This window comes from Fusarium odoratissimum (genome assembly GCF_000260195.1).
Source record: "Fusarium odoratissimum NRRL 54006 unplaced genomic scaffold supercont1.13, whole genome shotgun sequence".
NCBI lineage: Eukaryota > Fungi > Ascomycota > Sordariomycetes > Hypocreales > Nectriaceae > Fusarium > Fusarium odoratissimum.
In genome coordinates this window covers 349,054-373,396 of record NW_022158699.1, presented here as the reverse complement: position 1 = coordinate 373,396, position 24,343 = coordinate 349,054, and the positions used below count along the sequence as shown (strand labels likewise).

Here is a 24,343-nt window from a genome sequence, read left to right as displayed (position 1 = left end):
TATTAACTTTACCTGAATTTACCCTGGTCTTTTCTCATCTCGGCTAGAGGTCCTCAGTTCCCTTACCTACCCTTGTAAACGTCAACGATACTTCGTCCAAGTAGTCATCGGCAAGTAACCTCCAGACTGAAGACCTACAGCGATAGTCCAAATGTGCGTACGACATATTGTGACTTGTTTTCAGAAGTATTTGCAACATAATCAGTCTTTCTTATTAAGAATGTCGTAGCAATACAAACCGGCAAATTACATCAATTGACACCACCTCAATTCCAAGAAGATGGCCCGAACGTCTCATTCGTGCCCAGCTTCCTCCACGGAGTGCCCATACCATCCGCTGTCGTGCCCTGGACATTATTACCCCACCAACTAAGACTAACTTCAGGGAAGACGAGGGCAAAGAAGATTACAATAGCGGAAATCGCAAGACCAGAGTCCAGCGCCGCCGAAAGAACATAGTTATACTATAGTCAGTCAGCATTGATACAATGTCACAATGGTCAACATGGAGCTTACCTTCGCCCACCAATGAGGGTATCTTCCACGAATCCACTTGTTGAAGATGAAAGAGACTGCAAAGGCAGAACTATAGTTGATGCCAGTAGCGGGAGGCACGTTGCCAGTACCAGCGAAGAAGAGAGGCCAGTGAAGGTTACGTAGCAACTTGCTATTGGGGAACTTCTTCTTCAGGAAGAAAGTTACTACTGGTAGTAGTGCTCCAAGCCAGAATAGGTGCAAAAGTCCTGAGTAGATCTTGCCTACGCTGTATAACCGGGCAGGACCGACAGCTCCCCAAACAATACTTGATGAGAAGTTGACGCGACCTTGGGGACAGGTATACTTGTTGGGTTGGTCGCTCTCACAGATGTCCTTGACGTGGTGCAACATCCAAAGGACGACGGCGTTTTGAGTGAGAGACCCAACAATGCAGGCAGTCAATTGTGCGACAAATAGTGTGCGACGGGGAATCTTCATGTACAGCCCAAGTTTCATATCCGAAGCAAAGATCATCGCCTGGCTGAGTCCAGTGTATGCGTAGAACTTGAAGATCAGCATGACTACTGGCTTTCCTGGGATAGCATATCCTGAAATAATCTCGCCAAGAACGGTGAGGACGTTGCTGTTCAGATTGGCCACAGCATAGACACTTCCAGTAGGGATGAGGTAGAAGGCCGCCAGTCCAAAAGCTAAGAAGACACCCCAAACGGGCATTTGTGTATCGTATACCTCTTGTACCATAATGGTGAGACCAAGAACGATAGCAGTCAGTGCGGCGTACCACCACCATGGAGCGTCAGGATATCGCTCAATCAGCCGAGCATGAATATCCTTCTTTCTCTGCGGGTTGAAGGCGCCGACGATCTGTTTCCAGTAATTGAGGAAGATATACGTCGGAACGCAAGTCATTGTCGCAAAAGAGATACCGTAGCTCAGAGCGAAAGTGACTGGCATGAAGATGGGACTGTAGTCCTTGTAGTCTTCTGGTGAGAAGTTCCCATGTCGATCAACGACGCGCGAGGCGTTGAAGACATTGCCAGTGTTGTCGTAGATGTCGCCCCCGGAGAAAGGTAGATATGCTGTGTACCATGTGTTTGTGTAGTACAGAATGGGTGTGACGAGGGCGAATAGGATGACCCATCCGGCAAAGACGTTGGCTTGCGCCCAGAAGGGGACGACGAGGGGAGAGCCGTTGTACGCGATTTGGGACCAGTCAAAGGTGGTGGGTAGATAGGCTAGGCCGGTTGACATGCCAAAGAGGTTGTTGACGACAATGTTGTCTATCAGAGGTCAATACGCAATCATATGAGTTCATTGGAGGGACTTACTTGGTGCAGCCCAGCAGATGAAGGCAAAGGTGCTTAGGCCAGTGAAGAGGAACCCAGGCAGCCAGTACTAATGAACTATTAGTCTCACCGTAGAAGGGGAGAGATAAGCGGAAGCACTCACCCATAGCCAACCACCCGCAAAGACGTAGACAAAGAAGCGATACCTCGAGATACTCCACCCATCAGCCTTCGGGTTTGCCCTCCCATGCAACGTCTGAAACAGCGCCGCATTAGCAAGCGTCGAAGGCCAGACCATATGCGGCGGCTCAACAATGAACCGATAAGCCATACCAGCCATTCCAAGACCAAACAACTGCATAGTAAGCGCGAGTAAAAACTGATACCCGACGGGTGTCTTCAGCCCCAAGAACGCAGGCGCAACTTGAGCTTGGATAATATCAGTCGCCCAAGATGGTCCAAACGAGAGGTTCGACATGATAGTAATCAGTGCATGCTCTTTGATATTAAAGTGATGATCAGGATTAAGTGCAATCTCCCTCCCAAACACTGTAATCCTCATGATAGGTAGTGCATGCGCGAGGGCTCTTCCAGCTGGATAAGCTACCAACTGCGCGACAAGCGACGAGATAGTGACACTGGGATATCTCATCGAAAAGAACTGATTGATACCAGTTCCGAGTATTGTGAATAGTAGACCTAGCGTCCACGCACGGAGCGTGTTAACAGGCATAGAGAGATCATCGACATTGGGGACATTGGCTCTCACCTCAGGTTGGGGTGAGTTGTCTGAGTCAATGTCGTAGTGTTCGTCTATGCCGCTGATGGCAAAGGCAGTAGCTTTGTCAGGATTGTCGATGATTTCTTCCGATGTGCCTTCGATGGTGCCATCTTCTTGTCTTGAAGGTTCAAGGTTGTCGGCGTATTCGACCTTGGGTGCCATGGTGGCGGTCTCAATTGCGAAGCAATACGAAACGAAATTGATTGAGATAGGGATTAGATGGGGTCTGCTGGGGATGCATTGCTTTCTTGGCGCGAAGTCGTCGGCATTTTATAATTGTGTCTTATCGCGAGTAATGTCACATTCGATGCTACTCCCCTCCCCGGATTTCGGCAAATGTTAGTTTATCAAGCCCCTCATGCAACAAGAAGGTCCAAGCGATGCTGCCATTTGAGCTAGCGTCTGATTGGTCGCCGGATCATCAGGTCCTTAGCTTCGGGGTAAAGGAGAATAATTGCTACCCTACCTTATCTTGACAGTTTTTTAACTATCGACTATTTCTGATTAAAGGTTGCCACTTGAGAACGATAAAGTAATGTTTTCTGCGGGGTAATTGACGTGAGGAAGGTCCAGCCTTGATTTGTCACGAGATATCTTATCGGCTCCGGTTACGGGCGTCATATCACTAATATAACGGCCATCTTCAGCGTCTGATAGCACCTTTTTGTTTTCAAACCTTATCTTTTATCTTTCACAGCTTAGTCCGAAGTCAGTCCTCTCAATCATGGCCCGTTCAGTAGCACCTCTAAACAAGGATTCGTCCATCCTCATCATCGGAGCGTAAGTCTCAGCCCCTACTAATACACCATCAAGGCTAACCGCCAATTCGGAATCTAGGGGCACATTCGGTATCAGTACAGCCTACCATCTAGCTAAGCGTGGCTATACCAACATCGTATGTATCGACCGCCACCCATGGCCCAGTCTAGACTCTGCTGGTCATGACTTGAACAAGGTGATGCGTACTGAGTACGACGAACCACTTTACACGCGACTTGCTTTAGAAGCTCTTGAAGCATGGAGAGATCCAGAATGGCATGATGTCTTTTTTGAAACCGTAAGTCATTGATCTTAATAGCCGTCCTTGCGACTTAGACTCACAAAAGCAGGGACGTATTACTACTACGACAGGCGACAAAAAAGCCGAGTCTTTTCTTGAGAAGTCTTACGAGAACCTCAAGAGGGCAGGAAAGGCTCAGAACCTAGAACTCATCAGTGGCAGAGACGAGATTGTCAAATGTGTTCCCCAGCTAAAGAATGCCGTTGGGATCGAGAACTGGAAAGGTCTTTACAACAGTCTCGGCGGTTGGGTTCATGCACGAAGAGCCCTTGAGAAATGGGCTTCTCAATCTGAGAGGATGGGCGTCAAATTCATCTCGGGCCTTGGTGGCACAATGACTGGTCTTGAGCTCGATGCTTCCGGCTCATTCACAGGAATCCGTGTTGCTTCTGGTGGGGTTCTTCATGCAGATCACTACATCCTCAGCACGGGTGCTGCATCGCCGCAACTACTGCCCGAACTGTCGCAGCAGTTGTGGTCAAAATGCTGGACGTTAGGGCATATTCAGCTTACTGATGCAGAAGCTGCCGAATGGAAGGGAGTTCCCGTGATTGACAACTATGAACTTGGGTTCATGTTTGAGCCAGATCCAGATACAAGTAGGTTACGCTTCAGATGGCGGTTTTAAAATCTGAATCACTGACTTATAAGTAGAGCTGATCAAGATCTGCGACAATAACCCCGGATATCAGTACCAAAAAGGCACCTTCATCGACGAGAACGGCAAAACAACTCACTACTCAATCCCCCGGTACTCAAGCGATCATCCCCAAGACGGCATTCCGCACGAAGCCGAAGTCGCCATCAGAAAATTCATCAACACCGTCATGCCTCAATTCTCCGATCGCCCTCTTCTTGATGCACGTGTATGCTGGTGCACTGATTCACCCGATGCACACTGGCTAATCGATCGCCATCCAAAGCATAAAGATCTTCTTCTCGCAACAGGCGACTCTGGGCACGCGTTCAAAATGTTTCCGATCATTGGGAAGTATATTGCCGATGCATTGGAAGGTCGTGAGACGGGATTGAGGAAGGACTGGGCTTATGGAGGACGGGTTGCGAAACCGGCTTCCCATCGACCTGATACAGAGATTAAGGACTTGAGGGATGTTATGGGTCTCAAGACGGAAACGAAGTTGTGAATTGTCATTATAGATGTTGTTGAGAAGGCTAATCATGGAGGGAAATGTCTCTGATGGTATATATGCAGCTCGAGTGATCTCGACTTCCGCTCCAAGGGGGCAATAAAACTTAGGATGCCTATTCTAAGTGACAAAAAGGCTTAGGTAAGCTCATTATAGAATTAGAAGACCTCAGGCCAGTTACTTTTGGCACCTTGCTACAAGGTCGGAAGTTTTCTTGCTCCCGGAAACCATCCTCAACACTAGATCATCTGCCGAAACCCCATTCCATCTCAAGGACTTTCACAGCCCTCATAGTAGTCATAAACAGAAACATCATCGATCTGAATCTTGACCGTTCCCGCTGACGGCTGGCTGCTGCAAAAGAACCCAATCGACAACCTCTGGTTATCATTCTCGGCAGTAATGCGATACTCCTGCTCATAGTACTGACCCTGCACAATTTCCTGATCGCCATCGACATAAAAGAACTGCGAGTTCGCACCCCCAGCGCCAGCGAATGTACCAATTCTACAATACTCTTCCTGGAGAGGTTGTCCTTCGATGAGGGCCCAGTGATATTTGAAGACGTATTCATGGCCGGCGACGGTATTGGTAAGTTCTTGGAGGATGGATGAGCTTCCTCCGATTGCGGCGTCGGGATAAGAATATGCCCTGGGGATTTATTAGTAGTGTGGTTTGTGAGGGGGGTTGGACTGACATAGAGCGGGCTCCTGTTCTGGGGTTGTTGGTTGTCAGAGATGAGACGCCGAGCATGATCCACGGTTCGACAGTGGGCTGTCCATTGCCGTCTAGATCATCGAAAGAAGGGTTTTGGACGTAGTTGGTGTAGTCTCCTGTGAACTCGCACACTGGCGCAGCAGAAGTCGTCGCAGTTGCTGTCGTAGAGACATCGGAGGCCTCGGTGCTGGTAGAAACGAACTCGGTGGTAGTTGCGTCAAGGGTCGCGGTTTCGGTCGTTGAGGTGAACAAAGTGGAGGAGTCGCCAGTAGTGCTTGAGGCCTCAGAAGAAACAGTCGTCGCTGAGCTTTCCACAGACGTGGCGGCCGAAGAAGTGTCAATCGTTGCCGAGGTCTCAGTCGAGAGCGAGTTCGTAGCAGTCAGAGAAGCTTCGGTCGCAGCCGTGCTGGAGGTTCCCGAGCTTGAACCCGTGACACGAGTAATCGGCTTACAAGGCCCAGCGCTAACCTGGCCACAGAGGGCGAAAGCTGCAACGGCAGCGGAGTACTTGAGCAACATCATATTTACAAAGAATAAATTAACGAACGGAAGGGCGTCGAAGCGCAAAATTGAGGAACGAGTGGATAGCGATTCGATTAAACATTCTAGGGACTCAGCTGTATTTAATACTCCTTTATAGAAGACTTTTTGTAATTTCCGACACTGCGCTATTGGCTTAGCAATTCGATAGTTCACGATAGCGCGAAGTGGTGTTTACAGCTTAGCATGGTGGCTACAAGCTAATTTCTAAGCCTTAGCTTGACCGGATAAGATAAGATAAGATCGGCCAGGAAGTTCTTATTATCTACTTGGCCATCGACCCATTTAGAAGGATAGAGACACACGAGAATCTCAGATTTGTTCCTCCTGAACATTTTCCTGTCCTGCGTATCATTCACATGCGCGATCTGAATCTTCAGCTTTGCGCCAAGTTCTAGAAGCTCTTGACCAATACAGCTAGACCTCCGAGAAGCTCTGGAATGTGACTATCTGCGTGCCGTGCCTAGGGTGGTTGAGAGTGATCACCGGCCGAGTCGGCCTCAATGCTATGCTGAACCAAGAACAGGCCACGAGCATGAGCAATTAAAAAGCTCACCTTTTTGCCGATCTTCATTGTAATATTATGTGCTCTTATTCCCAGCTCGGTGTCATTTCGATACTTCATTCGCATCTCACAATTTCACGCAGCTTCCCCTCCTCGTCCTCCATTCTTGCGACAGTATCACATACCACCTGTTACTTCGTACAACACAAACGGACACGGCAGTTACCCCGCGATATGTGATATCATTCAAGGTCTCGACTCTTTCCTCCTCATGTCTCAGACAATGTGCAATATTCACATGTAAGCGCTGCAAACTCTACTGGAGTATTCAGATCTGTGATGCAATTATCTGCGAGTGAGTGCATTTATGACGGCAGTTGCTGCGCTTCTGAGCTTTTCGGGCAGGTATCTTGGAATTGTGGCGGGCTGAGCAATGTATGTCTCGGTCGTACTGGGATATCATTGGTGGTGAAGGTTCTGTGTCACGTCGGCTGGGACTGATCCGTGAGACTCCGCATCTCCTTTCTGCTTGGCTTTGTACTTGGATTTGGGATCTTTATGTATATAAACTCGACCATATTGATCAGGCCTTGCTCGTTTACTTTTTCAAAAGACTTGCAGTCTCTTTCTTCGTATTAACTTCACTGTCCAACATGACCTCACTCCCTCTCACAGCCCATCGCCCCATCGGCAAATGGCTCCCCGAGCAACGCTCAGCGATCCAGGACTGGATCGCCTCCAAGCTCAAGCAAGCCAAAAAGAGGAACTATGCTGCTCTTGACCCCAACCCCAAGATCGATGCTTTTCAGGATCTCGTCAATAACACCCCCTACCTCAAGACTCTTGCCAACGACATGTTCACCCAATCTTCCAAGTACTATGACCCCACTGGTGAACCAGCCCTCAAGACCTTTGATGAATTCATCGCTGTCGTCAGGCTCATTATCCAATCTGCCCCTCCCTTCTTTGATAAGCAAGACCCTCCTACTGCCATGGGGATGATTGGGTTTCCTATTAATGCTGTGCTTGATTGGCCCATGGGAACTATTGCTGGCTACGAGTTCTGGCTTCTCCCTGAGGTCAACGCCTCGTTCAAGGGTATTCTTGACACTTGGGGTTCGTTCTTGGAGTCTTCTGGCTCCCAGTCCGGTCTAGAGGGTTGGTTATCCCAGGATGCCCTCCATATGCTTGCCACTGTAGCCAACACTGGTGAACTTTGCGGCCCAACATTTGATGAGATCTTCATTTGCGATCCATCCGCAAAATACTATGGCTACAAGTCGTGGGACGATTTCTTCACGCGAGAGTTCAGAGAGGGCATGCGCCCGATCGCCTGTCCAGACGACGCCCCTCCAACCCCAGAATATCCTGATCCAACCCTCGTCATCACCAATGCATGCGAATCCGCTCCCCTCCAAGTCGCCGAGCACGTCAAGCTCCACGATCAATTCTGGCTCAAGTCCCAGCCCTACTCCCTCGACAGAATGCTCAACTCCAACCCCAACACCAGCAAACTCGTCGACGGCACCGTTTACCAAGCCTTCCTCAGTGCAAAGAGCTATCATCGCTGGCACGCGCCCGTCAGTGGTAAAGTCGTCGACATTGAGCTCGTTCCCGGGTCGTACTACAGTGAGAACTACTTTGAGGGCCTGGCGGGTAATCCAGATGATCCTGATCCCGCGGCGCCGAACTACTCGCAGCCTTATATCAGCGCTGTAGCTACGCGGGGCATTATCTGGATTCAGGCTGATAACCCTAAGATTGGGCTCATGGCTATTGTGTTTATCGGCATGGCTGAAGTGTCAGGCTGTGAGTTTATTGTTGAGAAGGACGCTCATATTACAAAGGGACAGCAGATCGGCATGTTTCACTTTGGTGGAAGTTCGCACTGCATGATCTTCCAGCCGGGTGTTAAGCTGTTGTGGAAGCGTCCGCCTCCTTATGATATGGATACGGAGAATAACAGCCGCGTGAACAGTCTGCTGGCTGTTGTCGGTAACTAGAGGTATTTGGCAGTGGCTCTTGTTTATATCGATAGGCCTATCTCGGGTGAAATCACAGAGGCTATGAACTTAGTTTCGCGTTCCCGAAAGTGAGACTCGCAGAGTCGTTATCAATGATTGACTAGTGATGGCGGCGAGTTTTGGCAGACACAGCATGGTTGGAGAGTGCACGGGAAGGAAATGAAGAAGGCCACGAAATCTCTAGTCTAGGACAGAAATACAAGACTGTAATGTGTCTGATACTTTGCCGACGCTTCACCCTGATAGAGTGAGGGTCATATCCATGACCATCTTTCCTTCAATGATCCAAACTTTCGCGGCCATGATACTCCCCATACAATATCGCGATCGGGACCAGTAAAGAATCATACCTCAGGTTTATTCCTGCACTTGCTATAAACAAATAGTTAGCCCAGTCATTGCGGCGGGATGCTTTTAGAAGCGACTTACTTCTGTAAAGACATTGGCTCGCTCGCGTCAAATGCAAATGCATGGCGGTCTTCCGACCACGCAGGTTCTGTTTATCCTTTCCAAGTTGATACGAGCGTGCTGCTCAGTGGTTGTTCATGTCGTTGACCAGGATCTCGTTCCACTTGCGATACCCAAACTCGTTCAAGTGAACATTGTCCTCACTCATAATCCCCGCCTGGTCATCTCCAAAAGGGAGGAACTCGCACTCATTCTCATCAGCGATAGCCTTGAGCTTGTTATTGGCGTCCTCAATCACATCAAGACCCAGACCGCGCTGGATGAACAGCGCAGTGATGACAATGGTTATGTCAGGAAACTCAGTGCGCAGCTGCTTGATCAACGCACCGTAAGCATCCGCATCGCCCTTTAGAAGACCCTGCTTCTTGAGATTGTTGGATCCCATGTGGATGTACATAGTCTTGATATTTGGCTGATGCTGCTTGAGAAGGCGGACGAGACCTTGGTCCATGCGGTATTGAACATTCAAGATCTTGTCACCCCCAACACCGAGGTTGAGGATACGCGAGTCTTCGTTGATGCTCAGGATTCGGCCCGTGACCTTGAAGCGCTCTACATCACTGGCGCCGAGGGTAGCGGTGGTGTATTGGCCCGGGTTGTTCTTGATCTGGGGAACATGGGTGTCGTGGTGGGTTTGGTGAGATCGAAGCTTGAACATCTCGTCGGCGGATGGTTCGACGCTCACGAATTTACCGGTTGTTTTGAATCGCCCGAAGAGGCTGTCGCCGAGGACAGCGACGGTGTATTCACCCGGATTAGCCTCAATCTCGGGGACGTGAGTGTTGTGGTGAGTCTCGTGAGATCGTTGCTTGAACATCTTGGTCGATTTAGCGATTGTCGCGATGTATGTTTGTGGGGAAGAAGTGACGAACAAATAAATGGACGCGTAGGCGAACACCTTTTGTGCTCCTGTCAGCGACAACTCACTCAGCGAAAACCCGTCAAACGAGGCTCTTTCAACGCGCGACAGTCAGCGCTGCCGAAGGAGTCATTCGGTAGAACTCAACTTACAATGCCAAAAGGGAAAAGGGCCCTTGTCTCGGGAATAACGTGTGTGGATGCGCGTGCAGGGTTGAGAGTGGTTAGAGTTGGGAAGAGGAGAATGCTAAAATCAGTCTAGCAGGGATAAATAGCAGGGGGTGGCTGCCTAAGGTCCAATGGGCATTCACCTGTTGCCCCGCCACGCACTGCGACTTTCACAAGCAGCCACTGAGTTATGCAAACTGTTTGTGCACTGGCATAAAGCGCTTGCTACCCTGGGACCTGACACAACTGAATTTGCCTGGCTGCTGGTGCGCAGCAACACTGCCCTACAATTCTTACGCTTGTCACCAATTGGTTATGCCTTAAATGTCTGGTCCATCAAACGTCTTCCGAAACCATGAACAAAATGCTTGCTTTCTGATCTGTTACTCTTCTGGCCTTGCAAAACGATATGCTTGCCTGGCGTCACGCTTTAGGCGAGAGTTCAATATACAGAAACACTTATCAAACATCTTTTCATGGTCTTGATACTGTTTTTAAGCCAGATAAAACACAAGAGGTCAACTTGCTCTATTGCATGGCCCCTTTGCTACGCAGTATCATGCCAGACAATCAGGACAAGCGATTCCTACTTGTTAATCTGTCTGTTGAGTTCCAAAAGCAACCAGGAAAACACCAAAGTCGGGGTCATATGACAGGATACTGTTTTTTGGCAGCCGCAAGACCCTCTTGCGACCACAGTCGGATTTACACCATGAAACATCTGCAGATCAATCTTGACATCCCCAGCACAGCAAGCACAACAAACCTGACGCCTGTCAAGCCTCTTCGGTAGAAAACCGAGGTGTGCCTGCCACGCATGTTTTGCATTTGCACTAGACTGGCCAAGACGGACATACATATCCTGATGCGTCGGAGATGGATCTCGAAGGCACCTTCTTGGCCTTAGATGACCCCTTGGTTTACATGATGGTGGTATTCTCCAAATGATCTGCAAGACACTAGAATTTTCTGTTTGTCAGTGAAAGGGCTTCCCCTCACGGCAGAGGACACGGGTAGTAAACGCGGCGGTAAAATTACAAGCGTGATTCACTATCATGCAGAAGCCACATGGCAACCTAGACCTTCAGCATATGCATAGTGTACCTCAAATCTCAGCTCAGAGAATTAGCTAACAGCATTAATTCTCTCAAAGTCTAGATATTCCCCAGACTTTTCTTTCCTTCCCCGCGATGGTTCGACACGCCAAGCAAATCCCCACGATTCCCGGCCTACCGGACGCCGAGAAAAGAGAAAGACACAAAGCCCTCAACAACCAAGCAAAAGGAACAAGGAAATACCATGACGAGTACCCAAGAGATCGCTCCACCAGAAGAGCAAAACTCGTTCGACTTGACCGCGTATAACTGGCGCTTGGCATACTTGGCAGTCTTGGCTGGCGCGTCCCGACGGCCGCATTCTCCAACTCGTCTCCATCTTCTGGTTTATGGGGTTCCCCGTGGGGTCGGTGAGAAGTTCCGCTGTTTAAGAGATTTCAATGCAGATGTCAAGAGAAAAAAGTCGAATGTTGTGATCTGAGATGATCTGATGTGCCCCATCTGTGCTTCTTTACCCCAGACTTGGCTAAATTTGACACTGTTGGCCCTGTAAAGAGTGAAGAAGAAGAATGACAGCACATTGGAATGAAGCGAGGAGATGGACTCTTACCTACCCTGATGATTCAACAAATTGGCCTCATTCCTATTGGTCATCCTTATTTTAAGCATGAATAAGTTGGGGCACAGAAAGGCGGAGTAAAGAGGAGGCCGCTCGTCTCGTCAAAGTTTGGGGGTCAGCATAGTTTCTCATCTCGCCTAAAACTGCACATCTCTCTTCTCACCCCAAATTTGCATTCGGAGAGCCAAGAAAAGGCCAAGATAAAACCCCATCTGCACCAGCTTGCCATCGATGTGGTAATTCTTCCGCTCGTCCGCCACGTGTCGGCTATGTCAAATACTGCAGCCTCAAATGATAGCCGCCCCTTGAAAAATCACCGACTACACCTTCAGCTTCAATATGGTGAAATTGGCGGTATTTTGAGCTTATGACCCCAGAAAAAGACGCACTTCCAGAACGCGGAGCCGTTATCACAGCCTTGGCATGTGGGGAGGACAGCAAAATCCGGGGATCATGAGAAGATTTCTGCATCTCGTCAACGCAGATATGGGCCGAGATTGTGAAGGAGATATGACGAGCCTTGGCTGTAACCTCGTGTGGATATTGTCCGAGGCTCCCACACGAATGGGAGTGATTGGATAAGGCGTTACAGCTGCCAAGACAAGCCTCGCGTGGCAATGGTTGAGCTTGCATATGCTTGGCGTTGGATAACAGAATCTGCGATATGGAGAATCTACCTTGGGGTTTGTGGGGAGTTCCAGATATTTTGAGTCTTTTTGCCCACGGGGTAAGAAATATCTTGGCTTTGGTATAAAACTGGTCCCTCGTCCACCTTTGTTTCTCTTCCGTCGATCATCCAGCATCGTCTTCTCAGGGTTGAAACTACTCCCCTTTCTTCTTTGGCATTCTCTTCAAACATCAACTTGGCAGCCAAGATGACAGCCCATGACAATGTCTCCGCTCATCAAGAGCCTACGCGTCCCAACTCGTCTTCTGGCTCTGACATGAAGGCTGAGGCGAGAGGCATTGAGGAGGCGCGTGGTGAGAACTATGAGTATGTTGATAAGCAGACTGAGAGGGCTATCCTCAGAAAGCTTGACTATCGCATCATTCCTATGGTTATGTGGGTTTATCTGATGAACATGATGGATCGAGGTATGCCACTCAACTCTGCTCACAAGTGAGGTGTCTAACATATTATAGTCAACATTGGCAATGCTCGTCTGTTTCGCATGGAAGAAGATTTGCGCCTGACAGGCAATGAGTTCCAACTCTCTGTCTCCGTACTCTTTGTCACCTACTGTGTAAGTTTCACCAATCACCCACCAGCCCAACAAAGCTAACATATTTCCAGCTCTTCGAGTCCCCCTCCAACCTCATCATCAAGAAGCTCAAGCCCGCCTACTATCTCGCCGGCCTCACCATCGCATGGGGTATCGTCGCCACCTGCAGTGCCTGGGTTAACAACCTAGGAGCCCTCATCGCATGCCGCCTCCTCCTTGGTCTCTGCGAGGCCGGTTTCTTCCCCGGTGTCGTACTCTACCTCTCCATGTACTACGGCCGCAAGAGTCTCGCTCTTCGTATCGCATACTTCTTCTCCACAGCTGCCATCTCTGGTGTCGCCGGTGGTCTTGTCGCCTATGGCATCAGCTTTATGGATGGTGCCATGGGCTGGAGTGCTTGGCGATGGATCATCCTTATCAATGGTGCACCTACTATCGCTACCGGCGTTGTTATTCCCTTCGTTCTGCCTAACAGCCCTGAAACTGCCAAGTTTCTTACTGAAGAGGATAAGATCAATCTGCAGAAGATTCATGATGAGCAAGTCGGCCGAGCGAAAAACAACCGGGAGCTTCTCAAGGAAGATGTTCTTGACGGCGTCAAGGACTGGACCACTTGGGCCTACTGCTTCGCTCTCTTCCCTACCCTGGCTATGCTTTACTCTTTTGTCGTCTTCCTGCCTACCATTGTCAAGGCTATGGGTACCTGGTCCTCCGCCGAGGTCCAAGCCATGACTGTTCCTGTCTACGCCATTGGAGCCATCACCTATCTCATCGGCGCCCGTCTCAGTGATATCACCCAAAAGCGAGGCTTCTTTGTCATGGGAGGCATCGGATCCGCTATCATCGGCTATGGTATGCTCATCGCTGGCAAGGGCGCCGCTGTCTCATATGCAGGCTGCTGCTTCGTCTCCATCGGCATCTTCCTCTCATCCGGTATCTCCTTCGCCTGGGTACCCGCCAACAACCCCCGCTACGGAAAGCGAGCTTTCTCAACGGGTATGCATCTGACCATCGGTAACGCTTCTGGTGTCGCATCTCCCTTCCTCTTCTCCAGCCAGTATGCTCCTCACTACCGCCCTGGCTACGGTGCCAGCATGGGAATGCTTGTTGTGTCGTTGATCCTCAACATCATCCTCCATCTGCACTTTAAGCGACAGAACAAGCTCCGTGATGAGGGTAAGCAGGATTACTTGCTTGAGGGTAAGACTGAGGAGGAGATTGAGTCTATGGGTGAGAGAAGCCCGAGGTTCCGCTTTACTGTTTGAGTTTTGCAGCTGTGGTTGAGTTTATTGCAATTTATGATGGGCATTGATGAATTTAGAAGCGAGTTGGAGTATTTTACCATGAATATTAGGATGCTGATTTACCTTGCCTTTTTGTCTCTGGTGCAGTAACGTGTAATTTATTGCCAACTACGTCATGTCCAGTGACGCGCCTATAGAGTCAGCATGAGATTGATAATACTACACACATCAAGTCCTCGGTGACAGAGCGTAGATCCATCGCTTCCAACCAGATCTGTCAGCCAACATGGTGACAAATCTGAGCAGCTTCTTTCAACAATTAAGAGCCACGCCCGGTTAGCTCAATCGGTAGAGCGTGAGACTCTTACGAGTACGCGATCTCAAGGTTGCGGGTTCGACCCCCGCATCGGGCTGTTCCTATATTCGATTGCGAGCGTCAGCGAGGCTTTCTCTTTTTGCCATTTGAAGGTAGTAAATCTATCTTCCGCCCGTCACTCTATCAATGACCAGTTAGATGACAATTCTTTGCTCTGCACTGGCACTTTTGCTCTATAGGCTTTTTGGCTAATGGGTTAGGTAGCTTAGTTACTTATTTACTAATTTAAATATAATATAAAAGTTATGAGCGACTTATAGCAGATCTAAATATATTTAGTTAAAATCGAATTGACTATCTGTTCTTATGTGGAATATGAATAAAGCTGGGTTGTATTAATTGCTATTGGTCTGAGATGGACTCTGATGATGCTCAAGGCTGTTTGCTGTGAGCCAAGTTATGGAAGTCTCCTTCTTCTCCAACCTTGAAGCCCTTCTCGTCAACCTCCGACGCCTTGCGTTGTGCTGACAACGTTCCACCAACACGACCTCCAGTAGGTTGATTCAAAATATCAGCAACACGGCTGGAGAGTTCTCCAGACTTGGCTGCATCAATGCTGGCTCCGAGATTTGCATCGACAACTCGGCCACCAGTGTTTTTTGTCTCATCAATGATATTCCTAAAAAGCAATTAGTTGTTTTGCAAGTAGATGATGGACCACTGAGGTTATCTTACTGGGCCTGCCCATGTTGGTTCGAGTCAAAGGGTGTCTGTTGCAACTCTCGAGAGTGACCGCCGGGGGCAGGATCATTAGGTGCACTTCCTGACATGGTGACTTGTGATTTGGATTTATCGTGTGGAATGGAGTAATTGAACGAGGAGGGTTTCTCGAATAAGTAATGAACATGATGTGTCGCTTTGTCACCACATATCAACATCAATAATACGTCATTGATCAACATCTGAAGTCATCCTCAGATGACATAAACAGCCGAAAGTTAATTCCACTATCTATTATTTATTACAAGCCCATTTCCATATAAATTGTCTTTCTAATTAAAAAGACTTTAAATTATTATATGAACTTGTTGTAAATTCTTTCTCCCAATGAGTTTGACATTGGCGGTATTGTTGACCTTTCCTGTTTCCCATTAATACCTAAATAGATAACCCCATTACTTGTGTCTCAGCAATTCGGGAGCGGCGGAAAGTAACTATACTCAAGAAGAATAAGCATTTGGGGGGTGGTAAATATCCCGAGTAATGCAGAGATCGAGAAAGCCCTGAGCCTCAACACTGTTACACCGTCACGCATGGATGCAAATCAAAGATAAATCGCATTGTTCTCAAAATACACCTTAATAGCTTCTTCAGGTAAAGTGTATTCAACTACTTTGTCTCGATATTCTCCGAATAAACCAGCCCAGCATTAGTCACACATGGGCACATCAACATAGTGCCTCAGACCACCAATATTGCCAAAAGCAATACCGTTATTGCAAGTGGCGCTGCAAGGGTTATCCTCCGCAAGCTCCTCAAGAACCTCTCCATCAAACTCCTCCCCATTGATGCTCAACTTGGCACCGCAGTCATTGAAGTCCGCATCATCGCCAATAGGTTCTCCAGCATTGAAGATGGTGGCCGTGCTGCCGCACATGTCGAACTGCGGGGCGCGATTGGAAATTGAGCACCAGTTCTCATTGAGAGTATCGGTTAACATGGCTGATCGACTTTCGTCACATGGCGATCCGGCGGCGAAGGCGACGTAGTAGACGTCAGGGGGAGCGTCACCGAGACCAGCTACAGCAAATACACCGAGACAGACATTGCCGGCTGCAGCAAGAGCTGGAAGGGCGAGGAGGGTCAAGGTGGTACGGAGCTGACAACGTTGGTTTTACTTTTCCTTAATCTTGGCTACCTGAGGGTTGTTCCAGGACTCACCGAAAACATCGTGGCTGTTGGAAGGATGAAAGATGGTTTAGTTGGTCTTGTTTCTTTGGTTTCAGAGTGTGCCTTGGAATATCTGTTAGCCAGACAAGAGCAGCGGGAAGTCAACGCATATTTATAGGCCTAAGGATACCAATTACCGGATTCTTGAGTAACAAGAGGAACAGTATGATCAACCTGCCTCAGCCCAGATTCGGCTCAGAACAGACTAAAACGCATGATGAATCCTTTCACAAGTGCCATGACACATAATTTGCCTTGAAGTAGACTGATCACGCTGCGATCTCAAAAAGACTAATCTTCTATAGTAAGCAGACTGCAACTAAGTACAAGGTTAGAACTGCGCGGCTACAAATGGAGAGATCTACGCGGAGCTGAATACCCGCATTCGACATCGAGATCCTTGGCAGTCTTACGGCCCGCTTCCCACCAACGACCTTGAGTCCCTATTGGCCGCCAGTCAAAGTGCAGTGAAGCGTCTGATCTCGATATCCGGCAAGAAACTGCACGTTCGGAGAATTGCTTCGTTCCTTCACTTGCTTAGTACAGACTTCCAATGCCAAGAGACGATAAGGTGCCGGCTGCCTGTCAGCAATCCTTCGTTGTAACATCACCAAAGGTTCCTTAGGATGGAGTGAATATGGCTCATGCAAAGTGATTGATGTGATACGGCTTATTACGGGCAACGACTTTTCTTCTAAAGCCCATGAGCTTATGCTTGCATACAACGCATACACATGACTGTATCTCATGGAATATTTCCTTGTTTGGAGTTAATTAATTGGAGTGCATTCTTTGTAGTTCTCTGTGATGCTCCAGCCAGCGAAGTGAAGTTGAATCTCCACGAGCAACAGATGAATTAAAGTCCTTTCTACAGTAGTGTGGCAACAGATGGATCATGTCCATTGCTTGAAATAACATTGCCCGGAAGGCTTAGCGCCGCAGACGCAAGGTTGGCTAAGCTTATGCTCGTTAGACTTAAGGGCTGGTCCGAGGGTCCGAGGGTAGGTCCAGGGCATAGCGGCATAAAAAGAGCTTGTTCCTCAGAACATTTACTTGGCAAGGCGGCATTTCAACGAACAAGCCTGGTACGTTATGACGTAGTCTAAAATCCTTTATTACAATTATATCCTGTTCCATTTTGTACTGCGGAGTATTGCGGTTAAGGTTTTCCGGCTCCGGGGACTATCTGTGTTTCGATACAGCTAATATTTCTCTGGCGATAATAGAAAGCTACGTCAACCGCTCTTGTTCATCGCAACGGCTATTATAATTACTTTCACTTGAGTTGGTCAACAGGCTATTCTCGCAAATCAAGCATAGATAATGAAATTGGATATAAAAGTGCCATTTAAACTTTAACTTAAGATTTTAGACTTGATACACTTCATTGAGTAGACATCATTACGGGATCGGGGTAGCCTCCGCAGAGTCAGCGCTGACTGAAAACACAGAGCGTGGGGGTTCCAGGCCCTCGATTAATTCACAAAGAAAGCATTGAGCACCAAGTTCCCCATTTATATTTCCTTCCCTGTCAATAGGACCGTATACGGATGGCGGGGATCAACAGGATTTAGCACGACGCTGCTTTTCGGACAAGTCCCCGTCGATCTACGGATCCTCGGATCCTGCCGTACCAGCTCGGTCAGAGACGTCTCTGATTCGGTAGACATATGTGCGCTTCCAAGTTTCACTCAAGGATCATGGGGGTATGGACATGCGAGTCGCTACACATTTCTAGAATGGTGGGCTGCTTCACGACGCTGTACCCGGTCCACGTCGAAATCAGCATCACAGGCCTCGACAACATGCTAAAAAAAAAAAAAAAAAAAAAAAAAAAAAAAAAGACTTCGGAAGCTATCTGTAGATTTGACCGAAGCGGCTGGGACTACTTTAATTCAAGCTTCTCCAGTCCCGAGACGCAAGTGGCACATAAATTAGATATAACACTAAGCTACTATAGAATCGTCTCTTCTTTAAAGCGATATCGGATTGCAAGGGATGTTGAGGTCTGTCAGTTTTAGACTCTCTGCCAATGTTTGATCAATCGATTTAATCGGTTCCCAACCTTGCTACAAACTTATCCAGAATTTTGTTCACTTCATCTGGCTTCTCTAGCTGCAGCCAATGTCCACCAGCAACTTGCTCAACTATGAGATCGGGCACGAAAGGGAGCATCTGCTCTGGAATATTCATTGTGGCAGTAATGACGTTCGTAGACGCGATTAATAGGGTTGGGTGCGTTAGGACGTGGGCAGCCGTTGTGATTTCTGATTCGGTATTAGTAAAATATGGAAGCGGAGGTGCCAGAGAGCAATCTCTAGGTACTGGGGGCTGCAGAGGAGAGGAAGAGATACAGGGCATAGAGGGAGGAATTGCATACTTCGTTCATCTTCTTCGTTAATGTTACGCAGAGAAGCCCTATACCAGTTTATCGCAGGGCCATAGCCACCTTTCTCCTTGGAGAAAGCGTGTTCATAATGTTTGCGATCCTATTCCATGTACGTTAATTTGGATGTAACATCATGCATCACAGATCGAATTTCTACCTCTGATGTCAAATGGGCTGGCAACTTGGTAGTCTTGCCCTCGGTCAACCAAGAGCGTAAACCGCCCAGAGCGCCCTTGTATTTCTTGTTGATCTCTTCGTCGGTAGTAAAGTAGAGGGACTCTACCGATTCGGACTACAGTGTCGCCAATACTTTAGCAAGTCAAAATCTACCGGGTTTGGAAGGAACTTGCATGTTCATCTAGGAGCCTAGGAGCATCCTCGTCATCAAAGAAAAGGAAGTACCCAAGGATTGAAAACCCAAGTTTTTCTTCCACCGATCTATTGATATGTTGTACCGCCGCGGTAGTGAGGCTACGGCCAGGGGCCATGTATCCGTGGTCGATGTACGCATAGGCCGAAAAGCGCTCGGGATGATAATTTGTTAGTCGTGACAAAAGGAAACAACCCCTGAAGGATGAAGCGTTAGCATCGTTACAGTTCTGTCCATTTAGAACGGCTTGGATGTGACAACCAGAGAGGCGAATGAGCTTAACATACCAGTCATGTGCCACGCCCACCATCATTCCAACGCCCTCTGACATCAAGATTTCAACAATATCCCTTGCCATATCCTCACCCTTGTACATCTCTAACCCAGTCGGTCTTGACGTCTCCCCGAAGCCTAGTAAGTCTGGTGCTATGATTCCATAGCCTTTTGCCTTGAAGAAGGAAATCTGATGGCGCCAGTGATGCGATGTAGAGGGGAAGCCATGTAGGAAGAGAAAGTATTGAGTGTTTGGGAGCTGGGGCGGGATATGAATGTAAGAGTAGGTGAGTGCGCGCGTTGTAGTATAGGTTGAGCATGAGAAGGCCATAGTTGATTCGAGTTATTGGGCAGGATGTAAATTCTTGTGCGATGAGTCTCTAGTGATGGTGAAGGGGAAACTGCCTGGCTAATCTATATACGGTCTGAGAGGTAAAGAATTAAGGAATCTGGAACATTGAGAATAAGATGCCTTACTACGTCTGTATTTATATCCCAACCCAATCTCGCAAAAGACCGAAAAGCTCGGCATTTACAGATACAAGATTTATTTGACTGCAGACAGAGGATTTTACCTACCTAGCCCATAGTTGTTAGCGCTAGCGTAGCAGGAAGAATACGGGAATATGACACTTTTTACCGATTAAGGTTAGTATTGCGATTTTTCCTTCTGGCTTGGGGTTTCGTCATCGAATCAAAACACAAAAGATACGCTTTAAAGACTGCGATTGGTTGTAGTATTCCACATTCGTTTATACGCCCTCTCCCAACGGTAGTACGCTAGACCTAAGCTAGTAAGGAATTACTGACCAGTGTATATCTTGGTGTATTTTATTGCATTGTGTGAAGCCCATTGAGTACAGGTCGACTTGAACCAATATCCTATTAATCATTATTTTAATAAAAAGCATCTATTTATCAACTATTATTGTTCGAGCAAAATGCCGCAAAGACATAATTTGTGTAGTGACCTGATACATAGCACGAGCAAGTAGATGATACCTAGTAGATGAACTGCCAACCTCGCAATTCGATCCAGCCCGACTCAAAAGTGCGAGCGTCATATCGTGCCTCGTGAGAAGGTTCTCAAGCATGGAACACCCAGCCTGAATATGCATCTCGACCCGACTATCGATATCTAGAAGAAATTCGATGTAGCTGAAGAGAACGCTCGCCAAGACGGCAAGCTCTACACTTTGGGGAGATCCATCAAACCGACTTTGGAGATCCTGGATGGCCATGCTATAATGCCGTATTGAAAAGACGGTCGCTGGGGTGCTTTGCCATACGCTAGGATGGTAACGGCTGCTAGCCAAGGCCCCGATTGCTAGGGCAGCATGATGCAATGCTGGTTCAGCGAGAGTGCCCTGGACGATGATGTTTTCCCACTCGGTGACTTCAAAAAATAAAGAAAATTCCCCAACACACACGACCCGAAAGTACTCCATGTGCTGATACTCGCCAGCCAGTAAAGGCCTAGCAGAAGGGTATCGCAGACTACAAATGAGAGGAGTCGCCGTGTACCGCGGTGCCCCGGGGGGAGCTGACGAGGCGAAGTCACATTTCCATCCCGCCCCGATACAAGGTGAGCAAGCTGGTCTGGCCTCGTCGCACTTCTTATGCCTGCTTCTACTGCTGGATTAACAAGATGATCCTATGGGGTACGGGAGGAGCCTCCTTACTTGCATGTCAAACATCCCGTGGTGACTTTCTTAGTACCCCGAGCACCATGACGTACTTTTCTTATCATTACTGGTTTGTTATTATGGTCACTTAGATTATGACGTTGAGTTGTTCTTCATATCTGCTAAAGTGAAGGATCGGGATGTGAGATTAGCGAGAGAATTAATTAAATAACGCATAACCCTTACAGAGAATCATAAGGCCCAAGGCTAAGAGTCATCATTATCCAATTATAGCAGCTGAAGCGTAAGCTGGTGCACGCTAATTTCTGCATTTTAGGGAAAGCGATGAGATTATCCGGATATAACCACCTGAGTTTACTGCACACAGCTCGATCGGGGATATGTTACCATCGTGGTCCTGCCGCGTCGCATAAAAAGGCCAATCCGATTGAGCGGTTTTGATAGTGGCAGTAGGCGAAATAGATAGGAATCCCGCTCCAGATACGCTGGGCCATTTTCCTGAATTCGGTTTACCACGCTCATATCAGGTGCTGCGGTGGCATCTGGGCTTAAAACTCTCTGTTTCATAATATTATGGCTGGCTGTGACCTACCAATATATTCTTAATTTAGAAGCCATTTTTAAGGATACTCAGGCCCCGTTATCATACTATACAAGCTATATCATTGCTCAGCTAAGGTCGTCATCATTGGCAGATATGTTATTTTCGTAGTATACTCTAGTTATTTCGCACTCTTTTCCTGCCTGCAAGAATATCCTAACCTATACAGCCATTAAGATATCCAGGGGAAGATAAAATAACCTGTTAAAGCCATTATAACTATGATAAGGAGTGTTTCGTGCCGTGTGTGACTATTGTTCTAAAATTCGTTTTTGAATAAGGCGAGAGAGAAGGGGAGGTTGCAGCCTGATCGATACCTGAGAACCATCTGGCCAACCAGAATTAACTGCTGAACCAACACTTGAGGAGGGCTCGAGACGGGCGCATCTTCAATGAAAAACTACAGTATTCCGGCTTGTTATCTTCCCGCTGTCAAGGTCGCCTAAGTCTTTGGCAGGGCGTCGTTTGTGCGCATTGCCAAACTCTCACTTAGGGACCCCACCATTTGCCTCAAGATTATCGCCGTGGCCGTGACGCATGTATAACCAGGGGGGAAAACGGCTACAACGTGTCATTCTCGCTAACATTACTTCTTGCCTCTCACAATTCCATCAATTGACATTCATAACCCATTCCAGCTTAGAAATCGTTGCATCAGCAGGTTTCGGATATCCGAACCTCTCCAAAAATTACCCAAAACGGCAAAACGGGTCTTGTCAGATAATCAAACGTCGCTAGTTTCAAGTTTCACAGCCTATGGCAGCTAAGCATTTGCGCAATGCTGACAGGATCTACAAAATTATCGAAAGGCGTACAATTGACATGCCAAGGTGAACGAATAGCCCCACTGATCTGGACATAGAGGGCGCGAGGGTAGCATTGGTCGATGGAGATATATGCGAATACAAAATGGAGACATCAAAGCATATAGATATTTAAGACGGCATTGGTGACATCAAGAATTGAGAACACAAACAGACAATTTAGCATTATTTCAACATGGGTTCCCTTTATCACAACGACGAGCTTGAAGCAGTATGCTCAGCTCTCCAATCCATAACCCAACGCTTAGCATCAACAACTCAAGATGTTCAAAATGACCCCATCATCAAAGTCGCACAACCCTCAGACGTTCCCTACCTCCAAAAGATAGGAACGCCAGGTCAAGCGCACTCAATCGACCAAGTCCTCCAAGAAGCCTTCACTGCATTCGACCATCGCATGCGCGTCAACCATCCTCGCTTCATGGGCTTCATCCCCTCTCCTACATCGCCCGTCGCTTGGCTAGGCGACATAGTAGCCAGTGCATTTAATGCACTCGGTGCTTCGAAGCTTCAAGCCTCAGGACCTGTTGTTATTGAGAAGACGTTGATTGAGTGGTTGGCAGGGAGGGTTGGGTTTCCCGCGAGTGCAGGCGGGATTTGTGTCTCAGGTGGTTCAATGGCGAATTTGATAGGGATTGTGCTTGCGAGGGATCGCTTTGTACCACATGGTGAAACGGGGAAGGCGGTTGCGTATCTCTCGGACCAGACGCATTACTCTGTTGCGAAAGCTATGAGAATGCTTGGCTTTGATAAAGAGCAGATTCGACGATTGCCTGCGGATGAGGACTTTAGGCTTGACCCGACTCTTCTGGCTCAGACGATTCAGGAGGATCGCAAAGCAGGTCTTGTACCATTTTTGGTGGTTGGGACTTGTGGAACGACAAACACGGGCGCCATTGATCCTCTACCCGAAATCGCAGAGATTTGTAAAAGGGAACAGATCTGGCTGCACGTCGATGGCGCTTACGGCGCTTCAGCAACTCTATCCGCGACACGCCACGAGACAGTCGATGGACTCAAGTACGCCGACAGCATGTCGTGGGATGCTCACAAATGGCTCTTCCAAACCTACAGCTGCGGTCTTCTCTTGGTGAAGGACAAAGCGAACTTGGTGAGAAGCTTTGCGAATGAAGGAGATTATCTCCGCGATGGTGTGGCGATTGAAGATGAGGATATTCCAAACTTTTGGAACTACAGCATGGAGCTCACGAGGCCTGCATCGCGGGCTATGAAGTTGTGGTTCACTTTGAGGGTCATTGGTGTTGAGAGGATTGGGGAGATGATTGATCATGGATTTGATCTTGCTGAGCGGGCGGAAGAGGAGTTGAGAAAACTACCTGACTGGGAGATTGTCAGCTCTGCTAGCTTGGGCGTTATAACATTCCGTTATGCGCCAGAGGGCTTGGCGGAAGATGGGCTCGAGACTATCAACACTGGTATCTCGAAGAGTCTCATCTCAAGTAACAAAGCCGGCATCTTGACCACAAAGGTTCGAGGGAAAGTAGCCTTGAGGATTTGTGCATTGAGTCCGCGATTAGCGCTCGACGACATGTCAGACATAATCCACGAAGCAAATCTCCTCGCCACAAAGAGCACAAAGAACGGCAACGGATTAAAACACTAGATATTTTTTGTTATCAGATTATTAATAAAACAATCATGATCAACATCAGATTCCAAAGAATGGCAGCGATATCGCAACTGACAAGATGTGTGCGTGTAGGACTGATAAGATGGGTGTAGGGTGAGCTCGGTTTTCCGAACCGAGCTACTCCGAAGC

The 24,343-nt window shown here is 48.0% G+C and overlaps 10 protein-coding genes and 1 non-coding gene across 11 annotated transcripts; 5 read left to right on the top strand and 6 right to left on the bottom strand.

The window, feature by feature from the left end:
• Positions 1–159: 159 nt before the first annotated feature.
• On the bottom strand, positions 160–2,727 carry FOIG_08519 (OPT family small oligopeptide transporter; the record flags this gene model as incomplete). Its single annotated transcript, XM_031208562.1, has 4 exons — positions 160–464; positions 517–1,778; positions 1,827–1,893; positions 1,948–2,727. 4 exons carry the CDS (start codon positions 2,725–2,727, stop codon positions 267–269), a joined length of 2,307 nt encoding a protein of 768 aa, XP_031061568.1. The 3' UTR covers positions 160–266.
• A 336-nt stretch (positions 2,728–3,063) lies between these two features.
• On the top strand, positions 3,064–4,821 carry FOIG_08518 (uncharacterized protein). Its single transcript, XM_031208561.1, has 4 exons — positions 3,064–3,345; positions 3,403–3,622; positions 3,675–4,224; positions 4,280–4,821. Exons 1-4 carry the CDS (start codon positions 3,290–3,292, stop codon positions 4,768–4,770), a joined length of 1,317 nt encoding a protein of 438 aa, XP_031061567.1. The 5' UTR covers positions 3,064–3,289; the 3' UTR covers positions 4,771–4,821.
• Positions 4,822–5,042: 221 nt separating this feature from the next.
• FOIG_08517 (uncharacterized protein) lies at positions 5,043–6,012 on the bottom strand (the record flags this gene model as incomplete). Its single annotated transcript, XM_031208560.1, has 2 exons — positions 5,043–5,424; positions 5,471–6,012. 2 exons carry the CDS (start codon positions 6,010–6,012, stop codon positions 5,043–5,045), a joined length of 924 nt encoding a protein of 307 aa, XP_031061566.1.
• Positions 6,013–7,099: 1,087 nt separating this feature from the next.
• Positions 7,100–8,898, top strand: FOIG_08516 (uncharacterized protein). The gene has a single exon (XM_031208559.1). It carries the CDS (start codon positions 7,189–7,191, stop codon positions 8,536–8,538), a length of 1,350 nt encoding a protein of 449 aa, XP_031061565.1. The 5' UTR covers positions 7,100–7,188; the 3' UTR covers positions 8,539–8,898.
• Positions 8,828–9,880, bottom strand: FOIG_08515 (uncharacterized protein). The gene is made up of 2 exons (XM_031208558.1): positions 8,989–9,880; positions 8,828–8,931 (listed from the first exon to the last, which is right to left on the bottom strand). The coding sequence occupies exon 1, from the start codon at positions 9,842–9,844 to the stop codon at positions 9,092–9,094; it is 753 nt and encodes a 250-aa protein (XP_031061564.1). The 5' UTR covers positions 9,845–9,880; the 3' UTR covers positions 8,828–8,931; positions 8,989–9,091.
• A 2,383-nt stretch (positions 9,881–12,263) lies between these two features.
• FOIG_08514 (uncharacterized protein) lies at positions 12,264–14,321 on the top strand. The gene is made up of 3 exons (XM_031208557.1): positions 12,264–12,822; positions 12,871–12,971; positions 13,022–14,321. Exons 1-3 carry the CDS (start codon positions 12,603–12,605, stop codon positions 14,213–14,215), a joined length of 1,515 nt encoding a protein of 504 aa, XP_031061563.1. The 5' UTR covers positions 12,264–12,602; the 3' UTR covers positions 14,216–14,321.
• Positions 14,322–14,524: 203 nt separating this feature from the next.
• On the top strand, positions 14,525–14,607 carry FOIG_08513. Its single transcript has one exon. It is a non-coding gene; the product is annotated as a tRNA-Lys (tRNA).
• Positions 14,608–14,896: 289 nt separating this feature from the next.
• On the bottom strand, positions 14,897–15,382 carry FOIG_08512 (uncharacterized protein). Its single transcript, XM_031208556.1, has 2 exons — positions 15,246–15,382; positions 14,897–15,189 (listed from the first exon to the last, which is right to left on the bottom strand). The coding sequence occupies exons 1-2, from the start codon at positions 15,338–15,340 to the stop codon at positions 14,943–14,945; spliced, it is 342 nt and encodes a 113-aa protein (XP_031061562.1). The 5' UTR covers positions 15,341–15,382; the 3' UTR covers positions 14,897–14,942.
• A 557-nt stretch (positions 15,383–15,939) lies between these two features.
• FOIG_08511 (uncharacterized protein) lies at positions 15,940–16,460 on the bottom strand (the record flags this gene model as incomplete). The annotated part of the gene is made up of 2 exons (XM_031208555.1): positions 15,940–16,389; positions 16,452–16,460. The coding sequence occupies 2 exons, from the start codon at positions 16,458–16,460 to the stop codon at positions 15,940–15,942; spliced, it is 459 nt and encodes a 152-aa protein (XP_031061561.1).
• A 2,049-nt stretch (positions 16,461–18,509) lies between these two features.
• On the bottom strand, positions 18,510–19,823 carry FOIG_08510 (uncharacterized protein; the record flags this gene model as incomplete). Its single annotated transcript, XM_031208554.1, has 5 exons — positions 18,510–18,727; positions 18,841–18,949; positions 19,007–19,128; positions 19,196–19,416; positions 19,507–19,823. 5 exons carry the CDS (start codon positions 19,821–19,823, stop codon positions 18,510–18,512), a joined length of 987 nt encoding a protein of 328 aa, XP_031061560.1.
• Positions 19,824–22,603: 2,780 nt separating this feature from the next.
• On the top strand, positions 22,604–24,196 carry FOIG_08509 (uncharacterized protein). Its single transcript, XM_031208553.1, has one exon. The coding sequence runs from the start codon at positions 22,739–22,741 to the stop codon at positions 24,185–24,187; it is 1,449 nt and encodes a 482-aa protein (XP_031061559.1). The 5' UTR covers positions 22,604–22,738; the 3' UTR covers positions 24,188–24,196.
• The last annotated feature ends 147 nt before the right edge of the window (positions 24,197–24,343 follow it).

Excerpts from the sequence above, each read along its gene's own strand:
- FOIG_08512 (XM_031208556.1), bottom strand. The coding sequence starts at position 15,340 with ATGTCAGGAAGTGCACCTAATGATCCTGCCCCCGGCGGTCACTCTCGA. Across the intron at positions 15,190-15,245 it reads AACCAACATGGGCAGGCCCA|GAATATCATTGATGAGACAA; the intron begins GTAAGATAACCT and ends ATTGCTTTTTAG.
- FOIG_08514 (XM_031208557.1), top strand. The coding sequence starts at position 12,603 with ATGACAGCCCATGACAATGTCTCCGCTCATCAAGAGCCTACGCGTCCC. Across the intron at positions 12,823-12,870 it reads GATGAACATGATGGATCGAG|TCAACATTGGCAATGCTCGT; the intron begins GTATGCCACTCA and ends AACATATTATAG. Across the intron at positions 12,972-13,021 it reads TACTCTTTGTCACCTACTGT|CTCTTCGAGTCCCCCTCCAA; the intron begins GTAAGTTTCACC and ends ACATATTTCCAG.
- FOIG_08515 (XM_031208558.1), bottom strand. The coding sequence starts at position 9,844 with ATGTTCAAGCAACGATCTCACGAGACTCACCACAACACTCACGTCCCC.
- FOIG_08516 (XM_031208559.1), top strand. The coding sequence starts at position 7,189 with ATGACCTCACTCCCTCTCACAGCCCATCGCCCCATCGGCAAATGGCTC.
- FOIG_08518 (XM_031208561.1), top strand. The coding sequence starts at position 3,290 with ATGGCCCGTTCAGTAGCACCTCTAAACAAGGATTCGTCCATCCTCATC. Across the intron at positions 3,623-3,674 it reads ATGATGTCTTTTTTGAAACC|GGACGTATTACTACTACGAC; the intron begins GTAAGTCATTGA and ends TCACAAAAGCAG. Across the intron at positions 4,225-4,279 it reads TGAGCCAGATCCAGATACAA|AGCTGATCAAGATCTGCGAC; the intron begins GTAGGTTACGCT and ends ACTTATAAGTAG.
- FOIG_08509 (XM_031208553.1), top strand. The coding sequence starts at position 22,739 with ATGGGTTCCCTTTATCACAACGACGAGCTTGAAGCAGTATGCTCAGCT.